The following is a 25,160-nucleotide window of genomic DNA, read 5'->3' on the forward strand; positions in this document are numbered from 1 at the left end:
CTCTACCCGGCAAGGATCTCATTCAGATTCGATGGAGAAATCAAAAGCTTTACAGACAAGCAAAAGCTAAGAGAATTCAGCACCACCAGACCAGCTCTACAACAAGTGCTAAAGGAAATTCTCTAAGTGGGAAACACAAGAGAAGAAAAGGACCTATAAGAACAAACCCAAAACAATTAAGAAAATAGTCATAGGAACATACATGTCAATAATTACCTTAAACGTGAATGGATTAGATGCTCCAACCAAAAGACACAGGCTTGCTGAATGGATACAAAAACAAGACCCATATATATGCTGTCTACAAGAGATCCACTTCAGACTTATGGACACATACAGACTAAAAGTGAGGGGATGGAAAAAGATACTCCATGCAAATGGTAATCAAAAGAAAGCTGGAGTAGCAATACTCATATCAGATAAAACAGACTTTAAAATAAAGAATGTTACAAGAGACAAGGAAGGACACTACTTAATGATCAAGGGATCAATCCAAGAAGAAGATATAACAATTATAAATGTATATGCACCCAACATAGGAGCACCTCAATACATAAGGCAACTGCTAACAGCTATAAAAGAGGAAATCGACAGTAACACAGTAATAGTGGGGGACTTTAACACCTCGCTTACACCAATGGACAGATCATCCAAAGTGAAAATAAATAAGGAAACAGAAGCTTTAAATGACACAGTAGACCAGAGAGATTTAATCGATATTTATAGGACATTCCATCCTAAAACAGCGGATTACAATTTCTTCTCACGTGTGCATGGACATTCTCCAGGATAGATCACATCTTGGGTCACAAATCAAGCCTCAATTAATTTAAGAAAATTGAAATCATATCAAGCGTCTTTTCTGACCACAACACTATGAGATTAGAAATGAATTACAGGGAAAGAAATGTAAAAAACACATGGAGACTAAACAATATGTTACTAAATAACCAAAAGAAAAAGAAAAACAAAACGAAATAAATTGGGCTTCCCTGGTCGCGCAGTGGTTGAGAATCTGCCTGCTAATGCAGGGGACACGGGTTCGAGCCCTGGTCTGTGAGGATCCCACATGCCACAGAGCAACTAGGCCCGTGAGCCACAAGTACTGAGCCTGCGTGTCTGGAGCCTGTGCTCCACAACAAGAGAGGCTGTGATAGTGAGGCCTGCGCACCATGATGAAGAGTGGCCCCCACTTGCCACAACTAGAGAAAGCCCTGGCACAGAAACGAAGACCCAATACAGCAAAAATAAATAAATAAGTTAATAAACTCCTACCCCCAACATCTTTTTAAAAAAAAAACAGAAAAAAACAAAACAAATTATGTAAAAGCAAAAATCTTGATGTAAAAAGCAAATTATGAAACAATTTTAAATAAATGGAATCTTAATAAATTTGATAAAATATGTTGGTTTTCACATGTCATTTTTTAACCTTTAGATTTTGCCCTTATTTCAAGAAGCTGAAGATAAAAACAGACTTTTACGGACTGTGGCAGGTGGAGGTTTAGAAACAATTAGTAATCTGAAAGCTAAGTGGGATAAATTTGAGTTGATGATGGAAAGTCACCAACTTATGATTAAAGATCAGGTAAGAACCTTTTGGTCATTTTGTTAAAATGGAAACAGTTTTTTTTCTCATTTAAGATTTCTTGCTTATCTTTATTCCATTATAGCTCAGGTTTGTAAGAATTTATAAGCTCAGGTTTTCTGTGATATCTTATGGAAAAACCTGAAGGAACTTTTTGGCCAACCCAATATATTGCTGATGAAATTGACCTCCCTCAGTACTTCCATACAGTAAAACACTTTGTATAAATGGTGTTCATGTCATATAGTTTATCTTTGTTTCCTACCGTACCAGGAATGTATGTGACATTATTTTCAGTCTTTCTTATGAATAAATTTATTTACCTACTGTGTATGGTATCTTTTAAGGGTATAATCTGGAAGTTGTACACATCTATTGCACTCATATCCTATTGACCAGCACTTAGTCTTATGGCTGTTAGCTGCATGGGAGACTGGGAAATGCCCTCCTTTATTAAACAGCTGTATAATCAGGTAGAACAACTGGAGGTCATTGATCAAATTTTTTTTATCACTTTGATTTTGTTGATAGTTATGATGGATGCTGTTAATCACATGAATGATTTTGTAATGATGATGTTTGCAGTATATCTCGTTTTTGTAAATTTATGGTCTAATTTATTTTTGAGTTATTTTATTGTACTTGAAATCAGTAATAAAGAATAATCTTTGAAAAGCTGATACTGATATTTTTTGACCTTTAAATTGAAATGTTGGAAATAAAAATGTGAATATAAAGTAAGATTTTACTTTGAATTAAATTGTGTAAACTCTATTGCCTTATAGATTGAAGTGATGAAAGGAAATGTGAAATCACGTCTTCAGATCTATTATCAAGAACTGGAAAAATTTAAAGCTCGTTGGGACCAACTAAAGCCTGGTGATGATGTTATTGAAACTGGCCAGCAAAATACTCTTGATAAAAGTGCCAAGTCAATAAAAGAGAAAAAAATTGAGTTTGATGATCTTGAAGTCATAAGAAAAAAGCTGGTGTATGTTTATTCTTTAAAACTGATAGTACACATTTTGGAAAAAAGAGTTTTGTATTTATATATTAAGCTAGTAATGTTCTTATATTTATTATCTTAATGTCTTTCCTTATAAACTTCAGCAGTTTTAAAAATACCAGTATTAAGTGCTCATGCTACTGCTTTCTTAGGAGTTGTTGAATTATATTAGGATTTTAAGAGAAAAGCAGATTTCTGGTTAGGCCTAGGAATAGAAATAATAGAAGTTATAATAGCAAATTAAATAATAATAATAGAAAATTAAATTTACTTAAAAGTTAAATTAGGGAGTTGGAATATTGCTTTATGTGATCTCATTGTACTTAAAAATGGAATATATAAAATTAATGGACAATTACTTTTAGAGCTTCTGGGAAAAAAAATGAACCTAGCAAAATGATGAGACTTCAAAGAAAAATATTTGTTGTTTTATGTTATAATAATACAAATATTAAGTTTAATAATTGTGTTAGGTTTGGTCCATTTAGGTAAATGCATCCATAAATTAATTGGCTTCATAGGTGAGTGGAGGTTTTAGTACCACGTTTATTAAGTGACATTACATTAATTAGATGAAGAATATCTTATGTTCTAGAAGCTAATTCTTTCAACCTAGAAGAATATTAATGGATATTCTTTAATCTGTTCTCAGATTAATCCATAAATTTGTGCAATTCTGAATATTTATATATATGACATATATACATAAAATATATTTATATATATTACCAATTTTACTTTGACTCCTTTGGAAAAAATGCATATTAATGAATTTGGAAGAGCTCGTTCCTAAGTAGTTAAGTAAAATTCTTATGTAAAGTAGACATAGCCTCCCACTGTCTACCTCTGCTGTCAGATACTTGCACACAAACACACACAGAGAATGCAGTTAAATATTAATTAGTTAAACTTATTGATATTTAACAGTTTTTCTTTTTAAAAAATTAATGATATTTGCTACTTGTTTCTATAGTGATGATTGCCATCATTTTGGCCTAGAAGAACCCAACTTCTCCTTGGCATATAGCATCTCTAAGGACATTGAGAGCTGTGTACAAATTTGGGCTCTTTATGAAGAGTTTCAGCAAGGATTTCAAGAAATGGCCAATGAAGATTGGATTACTTTTAGGTTTGATTCATAAATAGTATTTAGATTCTGATAGTTTTGTGGTATTTTTTGGGATGTAAAATTTAAGATATGTTTCTGGTATTTTACAGGACTAAGACATATCTGTTTGAGGAATTTTTGATGAATTGGCATGACAGATTAAGAAAGGTTGAAGAACATTCAGTAATGACGGTGAAATTACAATCAGAGGTTGACAAATATAAAGTAAGATAGTTTTACTTATCTTACTATTTAAAAATGGTGTTTGGAGCTTTCATGTATCGTTTTATTATGTAGTGACTGAACTGTAATTTTAGTTTATATATTTTTAATGATTCCATTACATGAAAAAAATAGAAAGTATAGAGTAAACCATAGAAGTTACTGATATTTCTGCTTCAGTTTGAAAGAAGTTATAACTAAGAAATTTATGGTTAAAGTTATATAGTGGAGTATTTATAACTTAGCAATTAGGATATGGGTCATTTAGCATATTTAGGATGTAGGTCATTTCCTAAATTTATAATAATAGAAATATTTTAGGTCATGTTTTAAAATATATCAAGCTACCAAGGGAAATTTGCATGTATCCACAGCAATGTTTAATAAAAAGTTTTATACAATTCTTTTTAAGAATTTGATTTTAAGATTGTTAAATAAGATAATACAGTAATTAAAAATCTTATAGATAATTATAATAAAATTAAATAATAATTTACATTTTGCTTGTATATATACATACATAAGTCTTCTTTTCTTCTTTTTTAACAGATCGTAGTCCCTATCTTGAAATATGTGAGAGGGGAGCATCTTTCTCCAGATCACTGGCTTGACCTTTTTCGTCTACTTGGCCTTCCTCGGGGAACTAGTCTAGATAAATTACTGTTTGGTGATCTGCTTAGAGTAGCTGCTACAATTGTTGCCAAAGCTTCAGACCTTAAAGTAAGAATCACTTTTATAAATATCTCATAGATCTGACCTTTGTTGACATACATTTTTGCTTTATTTTTTATTTAAATAAAGCAGCAAGTTAAATTTCTTTCTTCCCTTAAAATAGTGACAGTGTTCCATTTTTCCATTATTCTTTCATTAGTAATACATCTGAATCTATCGATGGGGTTATAGAAACAATATAAACCCCTTCTTTGAGAGAAAAAATCTGAAATAAAATATGTCTTACTTTAAGAAGGAAGTCAGCTTTAATCAAAAAGCAAACAAGTACAAAGCATTTTATAAAATACATTTAAAATTATAGGGTATATTATAAATAGAAGCTAAGGGGTACAAAAATACAGAGAACTAAACAAGGAACCAATTTGCTAATCAGTTTTATCATAGGTCTCAGGTGAAAGTAAAACTTGTACAATTATATCATAAGTAGCAGACTTTCTATTTTGTGTTCTGCCCATTTAATGTAAAAAAATAAAAGGACTTCTGATGTCAAATTGTTTTATTTTCTAATATATTATCTAATATGTATACTTTCATCTTTGCTGATAATCCTGGAGCATATGTAGATAATCATAAGGTTATAAAGCATGACTGCTGTAGGAGGTAATTCTAGATGGTTGCTAATCATTTTAGATGTATTGGAACTTACAGTTAAATTACAATAAAATGGCTGAGTTCTGCAAAATTTAAAATATTTTTGTGGTTTGCAGTGGATGCTTAAATTTTGGGGTTTTTTTTAGAAGTAAAAAGCATAAGGCAGAACTCTGTATATATTTGACCATGTGAACTAGATATCTGATATCCCTTAATACATTTGCCAGTAATTCTCTTGGATTGATGAAAATAATCCACTTAAATTTTTTTTTTCTTTATGGTGCAAAGTCAAATACAAATATATCTTCTTATAAAATAGATATAACTTATTTATATGATAATGTTGAAGTAATAAATATGAATATTTTGTGTTAAATAGGATTTAAATAGTCGTGCACAAGGTGAAGTTACAATCAGAGAAGCTTTACGAGAACTTGATCTTTGGGGAGTTGGAGCAGTATTTACATTGGTTGATTATGAAGACAGCCAATGTCGAACTATCAAGCTGATTAAAGACTGGAAGGATATAGTAAATCAAGTTGGAGATAATAGGTGCCTTCTTCAGTCCTTAAAGGATTCTCCTTATTATAAAGGATTTGAAGATAAAGTGTCAATTTGGGAAAGAAAACTTGCAGAGTTAGATGAGTACCTACAGAATTTAAACCACATTCAGAGAAAGTGGGTATATTTGGAACCCATTTTTGGCCGTGGAGCATTGCCAAAAGAACAGATGCGCTTCAACAGAGTTGATGAAGATTTTAGGTCAGTACAACTACATAAGACAAAGACACATATGATGGTTTTTATTCATATAGTGAGGTACTTAATACAAGCTAATTACTTTTACATTATTAGCGTCATCTGTGTCTTCAGCTTTTTTCCTACTGGACCCTTCTGAGAAATGAGTTTCTCTCATTCAGTTATATACTTGAATCATTTTGATCTGGTTTCTATCTTTACCACTCTACCTATATTAATAATATATCTATAGTATAATAGTAATAATAATATTACTAATATATACCTAGTATTTCTTAAAGTTACCAATTACTTTCCCATTGTAAATCTGATGGGCATTTTTTATTTTTCATTTTACTTTATCTCTGACTAGTATCTAATAGAGTTGAAAATTTCTTCTTTCTTAGAAAGTCTGTTCTTTTGGCTTCTGTGATCCTGTCCTTTTTGGTTTTCTGCCCATTTCTCTGGTTCCACTCCTGATTCCTAGTCCTCAGCCCTTTCTAAACATTTAGATGTAGACATTCTCCACCTTTCAGCTTTAGGTTTTCTCACTCTATATTCTCTCCTTAATGATCTTAAACACTCAGAATCAATTCTCATCTATTTGCTGAGGTCTCCTCAACTTATTTATTGAGCTCATATTTCTTTTCTGAGCTCCAAATGTATTAAATATCCTCAACATGTCAAAACTAAATTCATGAATTTACCCCCAGTCCCTTTCCTACAGTCCCTTTTCTTTTCTCTCTGGTTTCTTCCCGATAAATGGTACCACCTAACTGCTCAAGGCAGAAGCATAATGGATATCTTTGACCTCTTCCTCCATTTCCAAATCCATTTGTTACCAAATTTTGTTGATTCTAACCTACTAATTGATTTTATTATATCTTTTATATCTCTACTTCTTTGATTTTATTCTGAAGTATTTTTATTGTCACTCACTTGTACTACTGGCTAATCTTTTGACTTATTCGTATTCTTGTCTTCTCCAGTAAGTTTTTCACACAACAGCCAGAGTAATCTTTTAAAAATGAAGTCCACATTACTTCTTTCCTTTATTCCATTAAGTAAAACTTTAACATGACTTTCTGTTGTTCTGAGGATAAAGCAGATCTAAGGATCTGCTCCTTGTCCATTTCTCTAGCCTTTTCTTGTGCTGCTCTCTCTCTCTTTTTTTTTTTTTTACTTTAGTGACTCTAGCCTTTAGTTTCTCTAACATACCACACTCTTTCTCAGGGTCTTTGCCAGAAACTGTTTGCCTCCTATTCATTGCCTTTTTCTTTTTCATTATCATTCAAATCTCAGCTTAAATTACTTCCTCAAATAAGTCATAGGTTAGGGATTTCCGCATTAGCCTTTTACTAATTCTTTCTTAGTACAAAACAGTCCTTTGTGCTTTTCTTTCTTAGCACTTATCATAATTTTATTTGAATATTTGGAGAAATTATTTAATATCTTTCTCTGTCACTGGGCCATTATCTCTATGAGGTAAGGCTTAATATTTGTTTAGTGAGTGAATGAAATAAGAGAATGTGCAATAATGGAGGTTAAAAATGGTAATGGAGTATTATTAACTTTGAGGATTATTTATTAGAAGTATAATAATGTATTGCTGTTATACTGATGTTACTAGTTTGTTTTAAGCAAGCAAAAAAAAAGTCTCCACATCCCTGTTTCAGCCAAAAACTGTTAAAATAGATGTGAAAATAACTTTTTTCTTCTGCAGATCAATAATGACTGACATCAAGAAAGATAATAGAGTCACAACGTTAACTACACATGCAGGAATCAGAAATTCTCTACTAACGATACTTGATCAGCTTCAAAGATGTCAGAAATCATTAAATGAATTCTTGGAGGCATGTTTTTAAAAACAATCTTGTATAATAAATTATAAAGTACTTTAATATCTTAATTATTTGAACAGAGATTTTTTTTTTTTTAGGAAAAACGCTCAGCATTCCCAAGATTTTACTTTATTGGTGATGATGACTTATTAGAAATACTGGGCCAGTCTACTAACTCATCAGTGATTCAGTCTCACCTTAAGAAACTGTTTGCTGGTAAGATTGAACATTTATTCAACAGATATTTATTGAGTTTCAGTTATCTGCCAGGCATTATGTTAGGCTCTTAGGCAGACTGTTGAATAAAATACAGGTCATACACTCAAAGAACTCTAGTTTAGTGGATGAGGCAAGTTAGTAAGTTGACAAATATAATATACGACAATTTCTGTGGTCGACATAAGTATGTGGTGTTATAGCTGCATCTGTGAAGACATTTAGCTCAGTTTTGGGTATGTAAAGATGACATCTCAGGTGAGATCTGAAGAAAATATAGGTCTTAGCTAGAGGAAAAATGGGGAAACAGAGGGAATAGGATGTGCAGAGGTCTGAAGTGAAGGAGAACATGTCCATTCATTATTGAGTTTAAGGTCTCTTGAGTGATGTCCCAGTGGAGATACTGTTATTGTTAGCAGAGATACGTGGGATGGAGATGTAAAATCGGGAGTCATCTGTGTATAGATGATAATTAGGCTATAGGAAGAGGTGAGATTACCTGGTAAAAAGTGTAGAGTAATAATGCCATATGCTTCGATGTTGTTGAATCATTTTAGTTGGGTAATTGCATTCGGAATTGGTTTGCTACAAACACGATGATTATTATTTTCTTGAAATATTATTTGTTGGAAAAGAGCTGTATTTTTCAAATTAACTTTAAGAAGTAAAAAATTTTCATCATCTTCACTTGCAGTCAGGGATTAGCAAACTGTAGGCCCACAGGCCAAATCTGACTAGCTCTCTGTTTTTTTTTTTAAATAAGGTTTTGTTGGAAGGAATACAGCCATGTCCATTATTGTCTATAGCTGCTTTTGTGCTACAAGCAAAGTTGAGTAATTGACACTGAGACCTTATGACCTGTAAAAACCTAAGATATTTACTCTCTGGTGCTTTACAGAAGTATTTATTAACCACTGTATATCTGAAGCTTTAGAGTGCTTATATCTGTAACTATGATTTTGCCTGTGGAAGATAGTAGAAAGAGCTCTTGGAATCAGAAAGCTTGCTTTCGAGCTCTACCTCTACTATTTATTAGTTATTAATTTACCTCTCTGAAATCTAGTTTCTTTCTTTAAATTGTAAATAATAACTTATAGGGTTTTTCTAAAGATCAAAATTAGGTAATGTATTTTTTTATATACTATAAAGTGAGTGCAAATTTGGGGGAAGGGAAGTCTTGTTTGCTCTCCCCCTTTCCTATTATCTTTTTGTCTCATATAATGTAAGTGGAATCATTGGTACGTATTCTTATGCACTCATTTGTGCCTGTTTTTTTTTCACTCATCATAATGGTTTCAAGTACCTAAAACTATATTTTATTCCTTTTTATTGCTTAAAATAGTCAATTGTTCAAATATACCACAGTTTCTCTATTCATCTGGGGGCATTCGGTTGTTTCCAGTTTTGGGTTATGAAAAGCTGTTCTATTTCATTATATAACTGAATTAATATAATTCAAATATATTCTATATTATGAAGTATACTTTATGTATTATGTGGTAATCATATATACTGTCTAATAATTATGTCTTTAATAAAACTTTTGCATAATGCTCTCCCCCTTTCCTATTATCTTTTTGTCTCATATAATGTAAGTGGAATCATTGGTACGTATTCTTATGCACTCATTTGTGCCTGTTTTTTTTCACTCATCATAATGGTTTCAAGTACCTAAAACTATATTTTATTCCTTTTTATTGCTTAAAATAGTCAATTGTTCAAATATACCACAGTTTCTCTATTCATCTGGGGGCATTCGGTTGTTTCCAGTTTTGGGTTATGAAAAGCTGTTCTATTTCATTATATAACTGAATTAATATAATTCAAATATATTCTATATTATGAAGTATACTTTATGTATTATGTGGTAATCATATATACTGTCTAATAATTATGTCTTTAATAAAACTTTTGCATATAAATTGTTGCTTTTGTAATGTAGGCATTAACAGTGTGTGCTTTGATGAGGAATCAAAACATATAACTGCAATGAAATCTTTAGAGGGAGAAGTTGTACCTTTTAAAAACAAAGTTCTTCTGTCAAATAACGTAGAGGTAAGTAATTCTTTTTCAAGTGTGAAAGTATAAAGAATTAACGATATGAACTTTGTATCAAAATTAATTCAGTTTGTAGAGTAAGTTGGTTAATTTAGGCCTTTTGGAAACTTATATCTTAAAAAATAATTTGTTTTGTTAGGTTCAGAATGATTTGATATTAAAGAGAATATGTATTTTTAGTCTTTGGAAGGCAGCATGTAATTTTGAAAACAACTTTTGCTTTGGAGTCAAGAAGACTTGGATATTAATTGTAGCTCCACAACTTATTAGCTATATAACTTAGAGTCTCAGTTTTCTTAACTGTAAAATGGGAGGCCTACTAGCAAAGACTTTCTGTTGAAAATTAAATGAGATAATTGGCTTTAGGTACACTATAGTGTTTGAAACATAACTGCTCAATAAGTCTTTGTTCTTTTTTTTTCTTTAAAATCTGAGTTGTATGAGATGATTTAAATGAACAAGTAAACTTGAAACTAGTGCATTTATAGTACAACTATTGATTAATTGGTTCTGCAGGACTAGAAGTGAACTGTCAAAAGCCTATTACAGTTATATAGCTAAAGCCAACAGCAATAGGATGTAACACATTGAATTGTAATTTTTAAGTTCTAAAGGTATCTTTCAACTGCAAGTCAGGGCCATGCCTTATCATGCATGTATCTGTACAGTTTAGTAAAAAGTCCACTCCTGGTTAGGCCTCAACATTTTATTGGATGTTGAGTATATAAATCAAGTGGTTGAAAGGATAGAAGGTTTGTTAAGTAGCTCCCATATTTGGTGAAGAGATTTGTTGTTTTTGCTGTTGTTTTCCTTTCTTGTGATTTTATTAGGACTGGATGAACAGAGAGAGAAAGAGCTTTCAGCAGCTGGGGGTAGTGCAGCACTCGGGGAGCTCTTGTGATGATTAGCAGAGTAGGTGTCTGCTGCCGTGCACTGAGAGCTTCTTACTCTTTAGCTGCAGTGGCTTTTGAACTGGGAAAAAGTTTGTGCTATTTTTAATACTGGAAAGTGCTCTAAAGATAAACAGTAAAAAGCTAGAACTTAAAAAAGGTAATGATGAAAAGCTATTTAAGATTGTAGTTTTTGCTCTTATATTTTATTGCAAATGATACAGTTTTTAAAAGTTAAGTAGTGATTCTTAAATATTCATGCTATTTTTATTAATCATCATTATTATTTTAACTTTAGTTTAAACTTTTGTTATTTTATCTATAATCAAATGAGTGAAAAATGTATTGTTTTGACCTTGAAACAGAATTAGTTTTGTTTGAAGAAGGATCTTAACTCCTTAAATAATATGGTTCACCTTAATGAAGCAATCCCTTCCTATGGTTACAGCTTTCTGAATATAAGGTCATCAGGATAGTGTGAGCCAGGGGACTTACCTAGTCATTGTGACTCTAATTTATTGGCCCAGCTATCTAGTTTGATTTATCATAATGATGAAATGAATGGGTTAGTTTTTAAATGTTCATGTTTTTTTGCTTTGTATAGATGGTGATAGTGATAACTAACTACAAATTTTTGAGTTTTCACACTTAACATTATCCCAAGAGGTGAAAAAATAGTTTTCTTCATTTAAATCATTTATTAATAAAAAATTATATACCATACAACACATTTTGGGAGTGTGAGAGTCAATAAGAAATTATAACCTTCCTCCTGAAATAAAAGAATAGAGTCATTAGCTTGTGTTTTTGTTTTATGACTTGTGTAATAAGAAATAATATATTTTCTAATTTTATTTTCAGACTTGGTTAAATGATTTAGCCTTGGAAATGAAGGAAACTTTGAAAGAGTTGTTGACGGAATGTGTTACTGCTGGACGAAGTTCTCAAGGTGCAATTGACCCATCCTTTTTCCCTTCACAGGTAAGGGGGCTTATGTCTAGAGTACAGGTAGGCATGGTGTCATTGGAAGATCCCTGACCTAGAGGTCAGAGGCTTAGACAACTGGGATCTTTGTTTTCTCTTTATCTAACAATTAACATTGACTAATTGCTTAATATCTGAGTCTCAGTCCCTCAGCTGTTAAATGTGAGGGAGGAGCAGCACAATAGTGAAATTCTCTTCTAGCTCCATTAGTTTGCCATAATTCAGATGCTTACAAGCAGAAGGCCTGCTGAGATCTAAGCTACCCAGGCCATTGGGGAGTGGAACTGGGAGGCAGAATTAGTCATGTATTAGTTTCCTGGTTCCAGATGATTAGTCCATCATTGATGGAGAGGCACAGGATCTATGACATTGTCTCCCACCCTTTCCATGGACTCATCTAGGAGGTTGGAGCTGGTGGGAATTTAGTAGTGTTAGTGTTGGTCTGAAACATAATCACAGTACTTAACTAGAACTTTGGCAGGGAAGAAGAGCGCTAGGTTTCATGGTTGTTATAGAGATTGCTACAGGTCAGTGTTCATAGGAGCTCATTCCTGAAACACTGGATGCTAGATATGTGTCTTACAAAACTTGTTCTGGGACTTATTAAAGTGTAGCACTAAGACTTGGGTTAGATATCCTGCCTTGTTCAGGATTAGTTTTATTGCTGGTTGAGACTAACACTACAGAGGTAAGATATCAGGAACTTTAGTTCTTAGGGACTATGAAAGGCAGGCATTGAGATGTTCTATGATTTCTCACAGGAAAATCTACCTAACTATTTTTTGCTTTTCAGATTAAAACATTTAGTAGCTATTGGAACAGGGTTTTATGTTGGTTCTTTTAAAGCATGAGAAATTAAATAGGAAACTTGGAACATTCTGGATTCTTAGCCATTTTATCACTCATATCATTTTGTATCTTTTAGCTGTTTAAGTCAAACTAAAATATGTTTAAAAACTCTTGTTAAGTTCTTAGAGAAAAATAAAAGTAGTCATTGATGAATAATAATGCCATTGAAAGTCAGAATTAAAATGCTTTATTATCTCTGGAAATGTTTCCTAGTACTCTGTCAACTTCCAGGTAGGATTTAAATTGACTTAGAGTAAAAGACACAATATTAAAAAATATACAAAAGTAAGAATTGCATAATAATTAGATTGAGTAAATGACAGTTATATCAGGAGATATACTGGGAGCTACAGGCTAAAGAATGTTGCTGGATTTGAGCCTGAAACTTAGTTCTGGTCTCTGAGCAGTCAAGTAAAAATATGAACTACTAAACATGTATACAGTTCATAATCTATCAAAACAAAGAATTCTAGTTTATTAGCAGTTAATGTTAAGAAAAAATTATCTCAAGAGCATTTATGTAAGGGGATTGAATAGTATAACTGGTTACATGAATGTCTGGTACAGGTTACTGTGTACTTTTAATTCAGTTCTCTAAATACATCTTTGTAAGGACCTGAAATAATGTAGAGAAAGCACTTTCTGGTCTGGGAAGGAGGCAGCATGATAAAGTAGAAAAAATCTGACAGACCTTGGTTCAAATCCTACCTTTTCCAGTTATACTTTGAGTGATTCCTTTTGACACTTAGTTAAGAGGGTATAATAATACCTCCACGGCAACTCATTTTGAAGGTTAAATTATATAATGTTTGCAGAGCACCCTTAGCGACCGTTACATTTTAGACAATGTTAGTGTTTGTCCAGGTATCTTAATGGTAATGTGACACGAGAATTAGTTAAGACTGTATCTTGAGCATCATTTCTGTTAGCCTCTCATAGAAATCGTATAGCAGACTGTTAAAAATTGAGATATCGATGTGCATTATTATTAAAATTTATTTATAATACAGAAATTCAGTAGTATTGCCTGAGTGGAAATCCATATATATGACTATTAGTTTCAAGGTGGCAAGTGAAGATTTTCATATGAAAATTAAAAAGCAAAGTCTTTTCTCACAAAGCAGATTTGGATCTGTTTAAACACTTCACCATATACTTGATTAAAGAAGCTGGTGAGTTTTGTACTATAAAGTATGAGAGGTGACTTTGCCCTGCAAAGTTGCTAATTGGCTTTCTCTTTTGTTAAAGAACTTAATGTGGTATTTGTACAATGTTCTAAGAGCAAACAGCAGCTTAGCCTGCTATATTAAGTATTAAAATTATATATAGATAATGGATTAATCTGATAAATAGAGGCATTTGATGATATTTTCTGGATGCTAAAAGGTATATATAAGAAAAAAATAATCTGTTCAGTAGTTAATTGGTCAGTAGGTTTAGTGTTTTTATACGATGATAGATCATGTCTTTAGTTTAAAGGAGGTTATTGGTTTTCCTTGTTCATCTAAGAACTGTATCAAAGTATTTTAATACAAGTTTACAAAATCTGGTGTTTAAATGTGTCATTTGCTTTATCAGTAACCTTGCTATATTGATAATATTATAGAAATCCTCTCAAATGGCATTAATATTTCATATTTTATGTAAACATGAAGTTGATCTGTATTTAGTTTCTGTTTATGGGTATTAGACTGAAAGATTAAGACAGACTTTAATTTAGGATAAAATTGGTGTTTTGAAATTGTAGACTTCAGTAGTATACTGAGAGATTATTTTGGAATGCTAGAAGATTACTCTTTTTATTAAGTAGAATGCATCATACTCTGTTATCTTTGCATCTTACTGGTTAAAAAGAAGCCATTTATGAGGAGAGTCATGGGAAGAAAGTACAAAGCACTTAGGTTATAATAAGCTTGGTGGGCTCTAAGACCCAAAAATAGGCGTATAGGAGAATAGTAAAAGATGAGCTCTGAGAAGTAAGCTTGGGCTGCATCACACATGCTTTTTCTACAGATGTATTGCTCTATTAATATATGAGGTGCCAGTAAGACATTCAGGTAGAGAGGTCCAATATGTAATTGGAAATTTGGAAAAAGGTATTTTTCCTTAAATTTATAAAATATTTCTAAGTAAATTCAGCTTTAAAAAATAATTTTTCTCTTTATTCATTAGATATTATGCTTGGCAGAGCAGATTAAATTCACTGAAGATGTAGAAAATGCCATCAAAGATCATAGTCTTCATCAGATTGAAACACAACTGGTGAATAAGTTAGAGCACTATACTAACATTGATACAAGTTCTGAGGATCCAGGGAATACTGGTATGGGAAAATATTCCATTTTCTGCCTACTTTTGGGTTATTTGAACATTTTTTTAGTATTCTATCTTAATTTATCTATTGTGCTTTTGTCTGTCAATCAATCATCTGTGTGTCTATTTTGGAGGTTACTTTAGGAATTACAATATACATACTTTTATATTGTACTTAGAATCAATAATTTACTATTTTAAGTGGAATGTAGAAACCTTACCACCATATGGGTTTCTTTATCCTCCCCTTTTTATGTTGTTTTCAATGTATATAGATATCTATATACATTGAAAACTCCATGAGATTATAATTTTTTTCTTTAACTGTCAAATGTATTTTAAAGGACCTGAGAATAGTCTATTATATTTATCTAGATGCTTACCATTTCTGTTGCCCATCCTTCATCCTGATGCTCCAAGTTTCCTTCTGCTGTCATTTTCTTTCTTTGAAGAATTTTCTTTAGTGTTTCTTTTAGAGCCCGTTTGCTGACTATGAATCTTACAGATTTCCTTCTCTTGAGAATGTCTTCATTTCACCTTTATTGTCTTTTCTGGTATGAGTTGATTTTTTTGGTTCTTTTCATGTTGAATGATTTTGGATTGTATCCTGGACATTTTGAATATTGTGTTATAAGAGTCTGAGTCTTATTTAAATTTGCTGGATAATGTTGATATTTTTCTGTTAGCAAGTGATCTTGTTGGGTTCAGGCCACAAGTTTCAGCCAGCTTTCTGTGGGTTGTGGTTCCAATGTCTGTTCTGTCTTTGCTATACTCTTGAGATCTTCCCCACATGTGTGCCACCTAGTGGCCAGTTATCAAAGTCTTTGGTTTAATGTTTAGGATGAGGTCTGCACAGCTCAGGCTGAGCTCAAGAGTTCATAAAGTTTATAGGGTCATTTTCCCAATCTTCTCCCCTTCCATGGTCTTAGCAGTGATTTTGTGGTTCCCTTGGGCTCCTCTTTTGGTCCTCTGTCCAGAAAGCTGGAGTTTCATGTACTGTACTCTCCTTCACACTTTCTGTGACTGTGCCCATGTCTTGGACCAGTTGATGGGAGAAAAGAGAGAAAAAGAGCAATTTGAGTTAGTCCCACTGTCTTGGGATCATAGCTCCTCTGATTTCAGAGGACAGTTCCCTTCCTTCAGAGTTTTAGGCATTTCTGGGTCTCAGCTGCCAGCGCTGAGACTCCTTTTCTGCTTTTCAAGTCTGAGTTAAAAGCCTTTTCCTGGACCTCTCTCTGTCTACACCAATATGGGTTTCTGGCAGCATTGAATCCAGGCCCATGGATATAAGAGAGTAAAAAGAAAAAGAAAAACGGTAAATTTACCACTGGTTTGGTGGCACTTCTAATTCTTCCCTTCCCCAATTTGCCTGATACTCTTTACTTTTTCAGAGTCCTAAACAGCAGTTCAGTGTATGTTGTCCGTGTTTTATACCTGCATTCAGAGGGAGAGACAGGCTGAGTGTGTTTACTCCCTTGCATAAGGAACCAGAACCCTGGTTTCATTGAATTTTAATATCTTAGTTTTCACACACACAATTCTTATTGGTGGATTTGACATTCTTTTGACTTGCATGATATATATTACTATACTATTCAAATGTATCATGAAATTACCATTTAAATTCATTTATTGAGAAATCATGTGTGTGTGTATATATAAAATCATAAAGTACATAAATCACAGGCTAACATTTTCCCCAATTATTTCAATTGTATACAGAATCTGGCATTCTGGAGCTTAAACTTAAAGCACTTATTCTTGATATTATTCATAATATTGATGTAGTGAAGCAGTTAAATCAAGTTCAAGTTCATACAACTGAAGACTGGGCTTGGAAAAAACAAGTTAGATTCTATATGAAAAGCAATCACACATGTTACATTCAAATGGTGGATTCTGAACTTCAGTATACTTATGAGTACCAGGTATGACTTGTGGCAGAAATGTTTAATCTTTCCAGTTAGAAATTATTTACTTTAAAGGAAATTTGCTATTGGATGAAAGAGTTATTTTTATTTTAGCTGTAACTTTTAAGAATTTTTTGTGTTATTGTCTTCTATTTCATCATAATTAAAAAGATGTTATATTGGAAAAAATTCTATATACAAAAAAAGTTAACATAACGGCAGTGTTGTGCTGAATTCTCTAAATGTACCTTTTCTTAGAGCAGCATTTATTTATACAGATTGAAATATAGCTTTAATCTAAAGAGAATTGAATATTAGGCAACCTCAATGGAAACAATTTGGTTTGTGCCTCCTTTTACAAGGCCAAAATTAGTGCAATTGTTAATATTTCTAAGTACGTTTGTTAAATATTCTCAGTTTGTAAGGTAAAATAATTTTCAAGCAAATAACCTAGCTCATGTAACCTGTTCTCAAAAAATCCAGTTGTATCCTCTCTGCCTTTTTCCATCATAGTGAGTCAATCATAAGGATATATTTGACATTTATGTTAATAAGCATATGTCAAGAGAGTTGCCAGCTAGCTCGTTCAAAAAGGAAATGTATTTTGAGACCCAAATCTGTCCACCTAAATTAAAGAAAAACTCTATAAAATGCAGCTTGAATTGGACTCTATTTCCGCTAAAATTTAGTAGAAATTTTGAGAATTATTTGATAGGTTAAGATTATTAATTTCATAAGGAGTTTTTCAAATTAATTATACTTTGAGGTTTCCAAAGTAGTTCTGATTTTTGAAGATTGTAAGATTCCAGGAAGTAATTTACATGAATTTTAAAATACAAAATAGGATGATTATTGTACATAATTATATTGAATTGTATTGGAAAGTGTATAATTGTATACAGTTTCTGGATTTGCCTGCCTTAGAGGTATATCTTTGTGACATTATCAAGAACTTGAGAGACTATTTGGAAAACCTGACAGTATGTCAATTGAGGATAGAATAAAGTACATGCTTGAGAAATAACTAAGTTTAATTCCAGTTTGTGCTTTAGAAAGTTTCTTGAATTACTAAAAAAATTTTTGTATATTTTTTCTATGTTAACAACTTTAAACTATTTTTTGCCTTTTTAAATTTTTAACTAGAATTGCTATTTAACTACACTATATAATATTTGTACATATTGAATAGAATATGAATATTTGAAATTTATATTTCTCTTGTGTAGGGTAATGCTCCCAAGCTGGTTTACACTCCACTGACAGACAAGTGCTACTTAACTCTCACTCAAGCCATGAAGATGGGACTTGGAGGAAATCCGTATGGACCAGCTGGAACTGGAAAAACTGAATCAGTAAAGGCTTTAGGTGGACTACTTGGAAGACAAGTTTTAGTTTTTAATTGTGATGAGGTAGAATAAATAATTATCAAACGCTATAATAGTGTCTTAGATGTTTGGAATAGTTTTCACATACTTACATATGAAATGCTCTCTTTTAAAATCACTCTTCTTTTAAATCACTTGAAAGTGGATTTTATTTGAGAAGTAAAATGGAGAGAGGTTGCACATAGTGTAGTCCAAAAACTTTTCTAAAGAGAACTATTACATAGAAATAATTTTAAATACAGAATGAAGCTTTATATTAGAGGAAAAATCTTAAATTCTTATTAAGTTACCATTTTCAAAACATTGTGTGTATTTTGACTTAAAGAATAACTGAAACAAAATCTTATACTTGTTTAGTTCTGTGTACTTTTCAGAACACTTTCACATGAATTATTTTGTTTACTCCTTGAAACCATCCTAGGTTTTGAAAGAGTAGCTATTTAATCTCTGCTTAAAAAAGAACTAAAGAGGTATAGATGGGTGAAATGATTACCTTCTCACTAAATGACATAAAGTATTAAATTATTATTAGAGATTTTAATTATTTTTATTGAATATAATTTTTATTGTTATTTTTAAGGGCATCGATGTGAAGTCAATGGGACGAATATTTGTTGGTTTGGTGAAGTGTGGGGCCTGGGGTTGTTTTGATGAATTCAATAGACTAGAAGAATCTGTACTGTCAGCAGTTTCTATGCAAATCCAGACAATTCAAGATGCTTTGAAGAATCATAGAACTGTATGTGAACTGCTTGGCAAGGAGGTATAGCATATATTGGGAATTTAAAGAACTAAACTATTTTATAAGACTTTGTGTTACTCATACTCAGGCAAACAGTCTATCTTTATTTCTCCTGGCACCTCGGTTTCTAATTTGTGACCAGTGTGGTAAACCTTTTTACCTGTGAATTGTCTCTGAGTTTCTCACCCTTTTTGGGTCCCATTTCCACCATTCATCTTCAAACTTTTTTTTTTTTTTTCTGCGGTACGCGGGCCTCTCACTGTTGTGGCTTCTCCCGTTGCGGAGCACAGGCTCCGGACGCGCAGGCTCAGCGGCCATGGCTCACGGGCGCAGCCGCTCCGCGGCATGTGGGATCTTCCCGGACTGGGGCATGAACTTGTGTCCCCTGCATCGGCAGGCGGACTCTCAACCACTGCGCCACCAGGGAAACCCCATCTTCAAACTTTTGATATTGAATAATCCAGTTATAATAATATTTGCTAACATTTATCAAACACTCTATGCCACTGTGCTTAGTGCTTTTATGCATTGTTTCATTTAGTACTCATAACAATCCTTTGACTTAGGTACTATTATATTTTTTTAACTTTTATGGATGAGGAAACTAGAGCTTGATATGTTAAACATAAGAAGTGGAGCTGGAAATAGAACCCACGTCTGTCTAATTCTGAAATTCATGTTTTTAATCACTATTCTATATGAATCTTAAAACAATAAATACTTAACTATTCTTCTGTTGCTCACTTCTCCCCATAGGAGGTATACATTCATGTCATTAGAACTTAAACTTATTTGTATGTAAAACATAGATTTCTCTATATAATGTGTAATGGTGAATACACTGAAAGTTGAAAGAACTGTGAAATTATCCTCTTCCCCATAATAACATTTTCCCAATACAAGTTTTTCAGGGTAGACCAAGAAAGTAGGACCCCTTCTAACTTGCCTGTTACTTACATGATGTTTCAACTCTTTCTTAACAAAGAAAAGAGAAATTCTTCAGTTTTTACCTCTCTGTCATCAAAATTTATTTTCTACCCTGTTCATTTTTTGTCAGTTCCTCCTCTTAGAAAGAAAAATTGTCCTTTTTCCCAACTCAAACTAATTTTTCCATCTATACTTTGGAAACTGCTTCCAAGGGACCTTCTCTTCAGAGTTATCTCTGTCCCTCTACTTGTTTCTCGTTGGCTTTTAAACATAATCACATATTTTCCTTCTTAATATATTATATTATATTAGATTAGATATAATGGTACTGTAATATAATGTTTAGTATAATTAAAACATAAGTGAACCTTCCCTTAATTCATCTTTCCTTCCAACCACACTTTTTGTTTTCTTTCCTTTATAGCCAGGTTTTTTACTCTAGGTATTTCTACTTCCTAATTGCCCATTCATTGTTTATACATTATAATTCTGCCTTTCTATTCTTAGTGCTTTGTTGAAAATGCTATTAGATACTCTCATGATATTTTGCTCTTATAGCATTTATTAACTATGATTGCTTCTTTCAAATATTCAATAGACTATAAACTCCAGAAGGGCATAAACTATTACTGACTTTAGTTCAGAGTTATGTTGTCTCTGTGTACTTAGCAAAGTGCCTAACACAAGGAAGACTTTTAGTAAACATATGTTGAATGAATGAATAGACATTCAAACTAGTTACCATCACTTAAACTTTCAGCCTCAAAAAACTGATTGTAAAGAGCATCTATAAAGTAGTGTAGTTCCTAAGGAGTTTATTATATGTTGAGTAAGGAGATGTTTAGCACACTAGTGGTTGCTTTTGGCTAAGGTATAAGACATATGTGTAAAAATATGTTACAATAAAACTTCTATTTGCAATATGTTTTATAGTTATAGTTTCAAGTATTTGATGCCTATGTTTTAAATTAATATTCCAGGTAGAAATAAATTCTAATTCTGGAATTTTTATCACTATGAATCCTGCTGGAAAAGGTTATGGAGGAAGACAAAAACTGCCTGATAATCTTAAACAGCTTTTCAGGCCAGTAGCCATGTCTCGTCCAGATAATGAGCTTATTGCAGAAGTTATTCTCTATTCAGAAGGCTTTAAAGATGCTAAGGTGTTGGGCAGAAAATTGGTAGCTATCTTCAATCTATCCAGGTGAATTTTCCTGTTTTAAATATTTTAATATTTTATAGTTCCATGATTGATCAGGGTTATTAATGACCATTTTTCACATTTGTCCAATTTACCTATTCAGTGATTTTCATATTGGTGATTTTCATAAGTACAATTTTGTATTGTACTCAAGGTGTTGGTAAGAAAGATTTTAGTTTGAATAACAGAAACGTCTGGCTCAAAACTGCTTGTTTTTCGTAAATACTATTAATTCAATTTCACGTTTTTTCTGCAAAATATTTTTATTGGAGTACTCCAGCTAAATGATACTTACTAAACTAATTTACCAGCTGACCACTCAAAGCCTACTGTTGTTTGGAGGGAATCTTTCACATTTTTTTTTTTTTTATGTCTGATTTTTAGTAATAGAGATTGACTTTTAGCTTCTTTGGACAACCTAGAATTCTGGTCCATATTACTTAAGAGACAGTGAGAACTAGAGTGTCAGAGATTGAGAGCAAGATGGATTGATTAAAGACTTTAGGAATAAAAGTAACAGGTGGTTATCATTTAGTGTCTTCATTAAGATGATAGCCAGTTTGTGAAAGGTTTATCCTGATCCTTGAGAACCATCCATCTTTAACATTTTACTTGAGTGGTTATTTTGTGTTGCTTGATTCATTTTTATAAACTAATGTAATATTAGGAATTATTTCTATGTGTTAGTAGTTAGATTCTGTATTTCTTTTAATATGATTACAAAAATAATTTCTTATAGCTATTTGATGATTTATGATTTCCATGTCTTTACCTAAGAGAACTTTTGACACCTCAGCAACATTATGACTGGGGTTTGAGAGCTTTGAAGACAGTTCTGAGAGGAAGTGGAAATCTTCTTAGACAGCTGAAGAAAACTAGTGTTAAACAAAAAGGTATGATTCATTATGCCAATTATAATCTTATTTTTTTAAATAAGTTTTAATTTATTATAGTTTTAGATTTATATAAAAGTTATACATATAGTATAGAGGGTTTCTGATTATTACGTTCTCCCAGTTTCTCCTGTTGTTAACATCTTACATTAGTATTGTACATTTATTGAAACTAATGAACCAACATTGATTCATAATTTTTTAATAAAGTCCATAATTTATTGAGATTTTTCCTAATTTTTACCTATGTCTCATCATAACTTTTAAACATGCATTAAATATTTAATAGTTGTGGTATATAGAGGAATAGTCTAGTCCACTTGTGCTCAATCTTTAACAGGCATTAGAGTCACCTAGAGGCTTGTTGAAACACAGATTGTTGGACCCCACACCCAAAGTTCCTGAATTGATAGTTCTGGAATAGAATCTGAAAATTTGTCTAGTCTTGAAACAAGAACAGAAACCTTAGAAACACATGGAGATTTTCTCTTTCAAAGATAGTATACCAAACAAAATTACCCTTTTACTTTTATTTTTGAATTTTTAAATTTAATTATATATATTTATACAGCAGGTTCTTATTAGTCATCAATTTTATACACATCAGTGTATACGTGTCAATCCCAGTCTCCCAATTCATCACACCACCACCTCCACCACCACCCCCAGCCGCTTTCCCCCCTTGGTGTCCATACGTTTGTTCTCTACATGTCTGTCTCAACTTCTGCCCTGCAAACTGCTTCATCTGTACCATTTTTCTAGGTTCCACATATATGCGTTAATATACGATATTTGCTTCCCTCTTTCTGCCTTACTTCACTCTGTATGACAGTCTCCATATCCATCCACAGCTCAACAAATGACCCAATTTAGTTCCTTTTTATGGCTGAGTAATATTCCGTTGTATATATGTACCACAACTTCTTTATCCATTCGTCTGTCGATGGGCATTTAGGTTGCTTTCATGACCTGGCTATTGTAAATAGTGCTGCAGTGAACATTGGGGTGCTTGTGTCTTTTTGCATTATGGTTTTCTCTGGGTATATGCCCAGTAGTGGGATTGCTGGATCATATGGTAATTCTATTTTTAGTTTTTCAAGTAACCTCCATGCTGTTCTCCATAGTGGCTGTATCAATTTACATTCCCACCAACAGTGCAAGAGGGTTCCCTTTTCTCCACACCCTCTCCAGCATTTGTTGTTTGTAGATTTTCTGATGATGCCCATTCTAACTGGTGTGAGGTGATACTTCATTGTAGTTTTGATTTGCATTTCTCAAATAATTAATGATGTTGAGCAGCTTTTCATGTGCTTCTTGGCCATCTGTATGTCTTCTTCAGAGAAATGTCTATTTAGGTCTTCTGCCCATTTTTGGATTGGGTTGTTTTTTAATATTGAGCTGCATGAGCTGTTTATATATTTTGGAGATTGACCCTTTGTCCATTGATTCATTTGCAAATATTTTCTCCCATTCTGAGGGTTGTCTTTTCGTCTTGTTTATGGTTTCCTGTGCTGTGCAGAAGCTTTGAAGTTTCATTAGGTCCCATTTGTTTATTTTTGTTTCCATTACTCTAGGAGGTGGATCAGAAAAGATCTTGCCGTGATTTATGTCAAAGAGTGTTCTTCCTATGTTTTCCTCTAAGAGGTTTATAGTATCCAGTCTTATATTTAGCTCTCTAATACATTTTGAGTTTATTTTTGTGTATGGTGTTAGGGAGTGTTCTAATTTCTTTCTTTTGCATGTAGCTGTCCAGTTTTCCCAGCACCACTTATTGAAGAAACTGTCTTTTCTCCATTGAATATCCTTGCCTCCTTTGTCATAGATTAACTGACCATAGGTGCATGGGTTTATCTCTGGGCTTTCTATCTTGTTCCATTGATCTATGTTTCTGTTTTTGTGCTAGTACCATATTGTCTTGATTACTATAGCTTCGTAGTATAGTCTGAAGTCACGGAGTCTGATTCCTCCAGCTCCGCTTTTTTCCCTCAAGACTGCTTTGGTTCTTTGGGGTCTTTTGTGTCTCCATACAAATTTTAAGATAATTTGTTCTAGTTCTGTAAAAAATTCCATTGGTAATTTGATAGGGATTGCATTGAGTCTGTAGATTGCTTTGGGTAGGATAGTCATTTTCACAATATTGATTTTTCCAATCCAAGAACATGGTATATCTCTCCATCTGTTTGTATCATCTTTGATTTCTTTCATCAGTGTCTTTTAGTGTCCTGTATACAGGTCTTTCGTCTCCCTAAGTAGGTTTATTCCTAGGTATTTTATTCTTTTTGTTGCAATGATAAATGGTAGTGTTTCCTTAATTTCTCTTTCAGATTTTTCATCATTACTATAAAGGAATGCAAGAAATTTCTGTGCATTAATTTTGTATCCTGCAACTTTACCAAATTCATTGATTAGCTCTAGTAGTTTTCTGGTGGCATCTATAGGATTCTCTATGTATAGTATCATGTCATCTGCAAGCAGTGACAGTTTTACTTCTTCTTTTCCAATTTGTATTCCTTTTATTTCTTTTTCTTCTCTGATTGCCGTGGACAGGACTTCCAATACTATGTTGAATAATAGTGGTGAGAGTGGACATCCTTGTCTTGTTCCTGATCTTAGAGGAAATGCTTTCAGTTTTTCACCATTGAGAATGATGTTTGCTGTGGGTTTGTCGTATATGGCCTTTATTATGATGAGGTAGGTTCCCTCTATGTGCACTTTCTGGAGAGTTTTTATCATAAGTGAGCGTTGAATTTTGTCACAAGCTCTTTCTGTATCTATTGAGATGAACATATGGTTTTTCTTCTTCAATTTGTTAATATGGTGTATCACATTGATTGATTTGCTTATAATGAAGACTCCTTGCATCCCTGGGCTAAATCCCACTTGATCATGGTGTATGATCCTTTTAATGTGTTGTTGGATTCTGTTTGCTAGTATTTTGTTGAGCCTTTTTTTTTTTTTTTTTT

At 32.6% G+C, this 25,160-nt stretch overlaps 1 protein-coding gene across 1 annotated transcript in view; it reads left to right on the top strand.

Annotated features, from left to right (window-relative positions):
- The window catches only part of DYNC2H1 (dynein cytoplasmic 2 heavy chain 1), a 369,596-nt gene that overhangs the window by 51,255 nt on the left and 293,181 nt on the right, over window positions 1-25,160 (top strand). The window contains exons 26-36 of the mRNA XM_024768920.1: window positions 5,627-6,009; window positions 7,709-7,841; window positions 7,928-8,045; window positions 9,988-10,100; window positions 11,855-11,974; window positions 14,999-15,149; window positions 16,862-17,067; window positions 18,276-18,458; window positions 19,015-19,197; window positions 21,084-21,307; window positions 22,082-22,197. Coding sequence (XP_024624688.1) covers window positions 5,627-6,009; window positions 7,709-7,841; window positions 7,928-8,045; window positions 9,988-10,100; window positions 11,855-11,974; window positions 14,999-15,149; window positions 16,862-17,067; window positions 18,276-18,458; window positions 19,015-19,197; window positions 21,084-21,307; window positions 22,082-22,197 — 1,930 coding nt within the window. The remainder of the gene's footprint in view (window positions 1-5,626; window positions 6,010-7,708; window positions 7,842-7,927; window positions 8,046-9,987; window positions 10,101-11,854; window positions 11,975-14,998; window positions 15,150-16,861; window positions 17,068-18,275; window positions 18,459-19,014; window positions 19,198-21,083; window positions 21,308-22,081; window positions 22,198-25,160) is intronic.

This window comes from Neophocaena asiaeorientalis, unplaced genomic scaffold (genome assembly GCF_003031525.2).
Source record: "Neophocaena asiaeorientalis asiaeorientalis breed wild unplaced genomic scaffold, Neophocaena_asiaeorientalis_V1.1 scaffold151, whole genome shotgun sequence".
Taxonomy (NCBI): domain Eukaryota; kingdom Metazoa; phylum Chordata; class Mammalia; order Artiodactyla; family Phocoenidae; genus Neophocaena; species Neophocaena asiaeorientalis.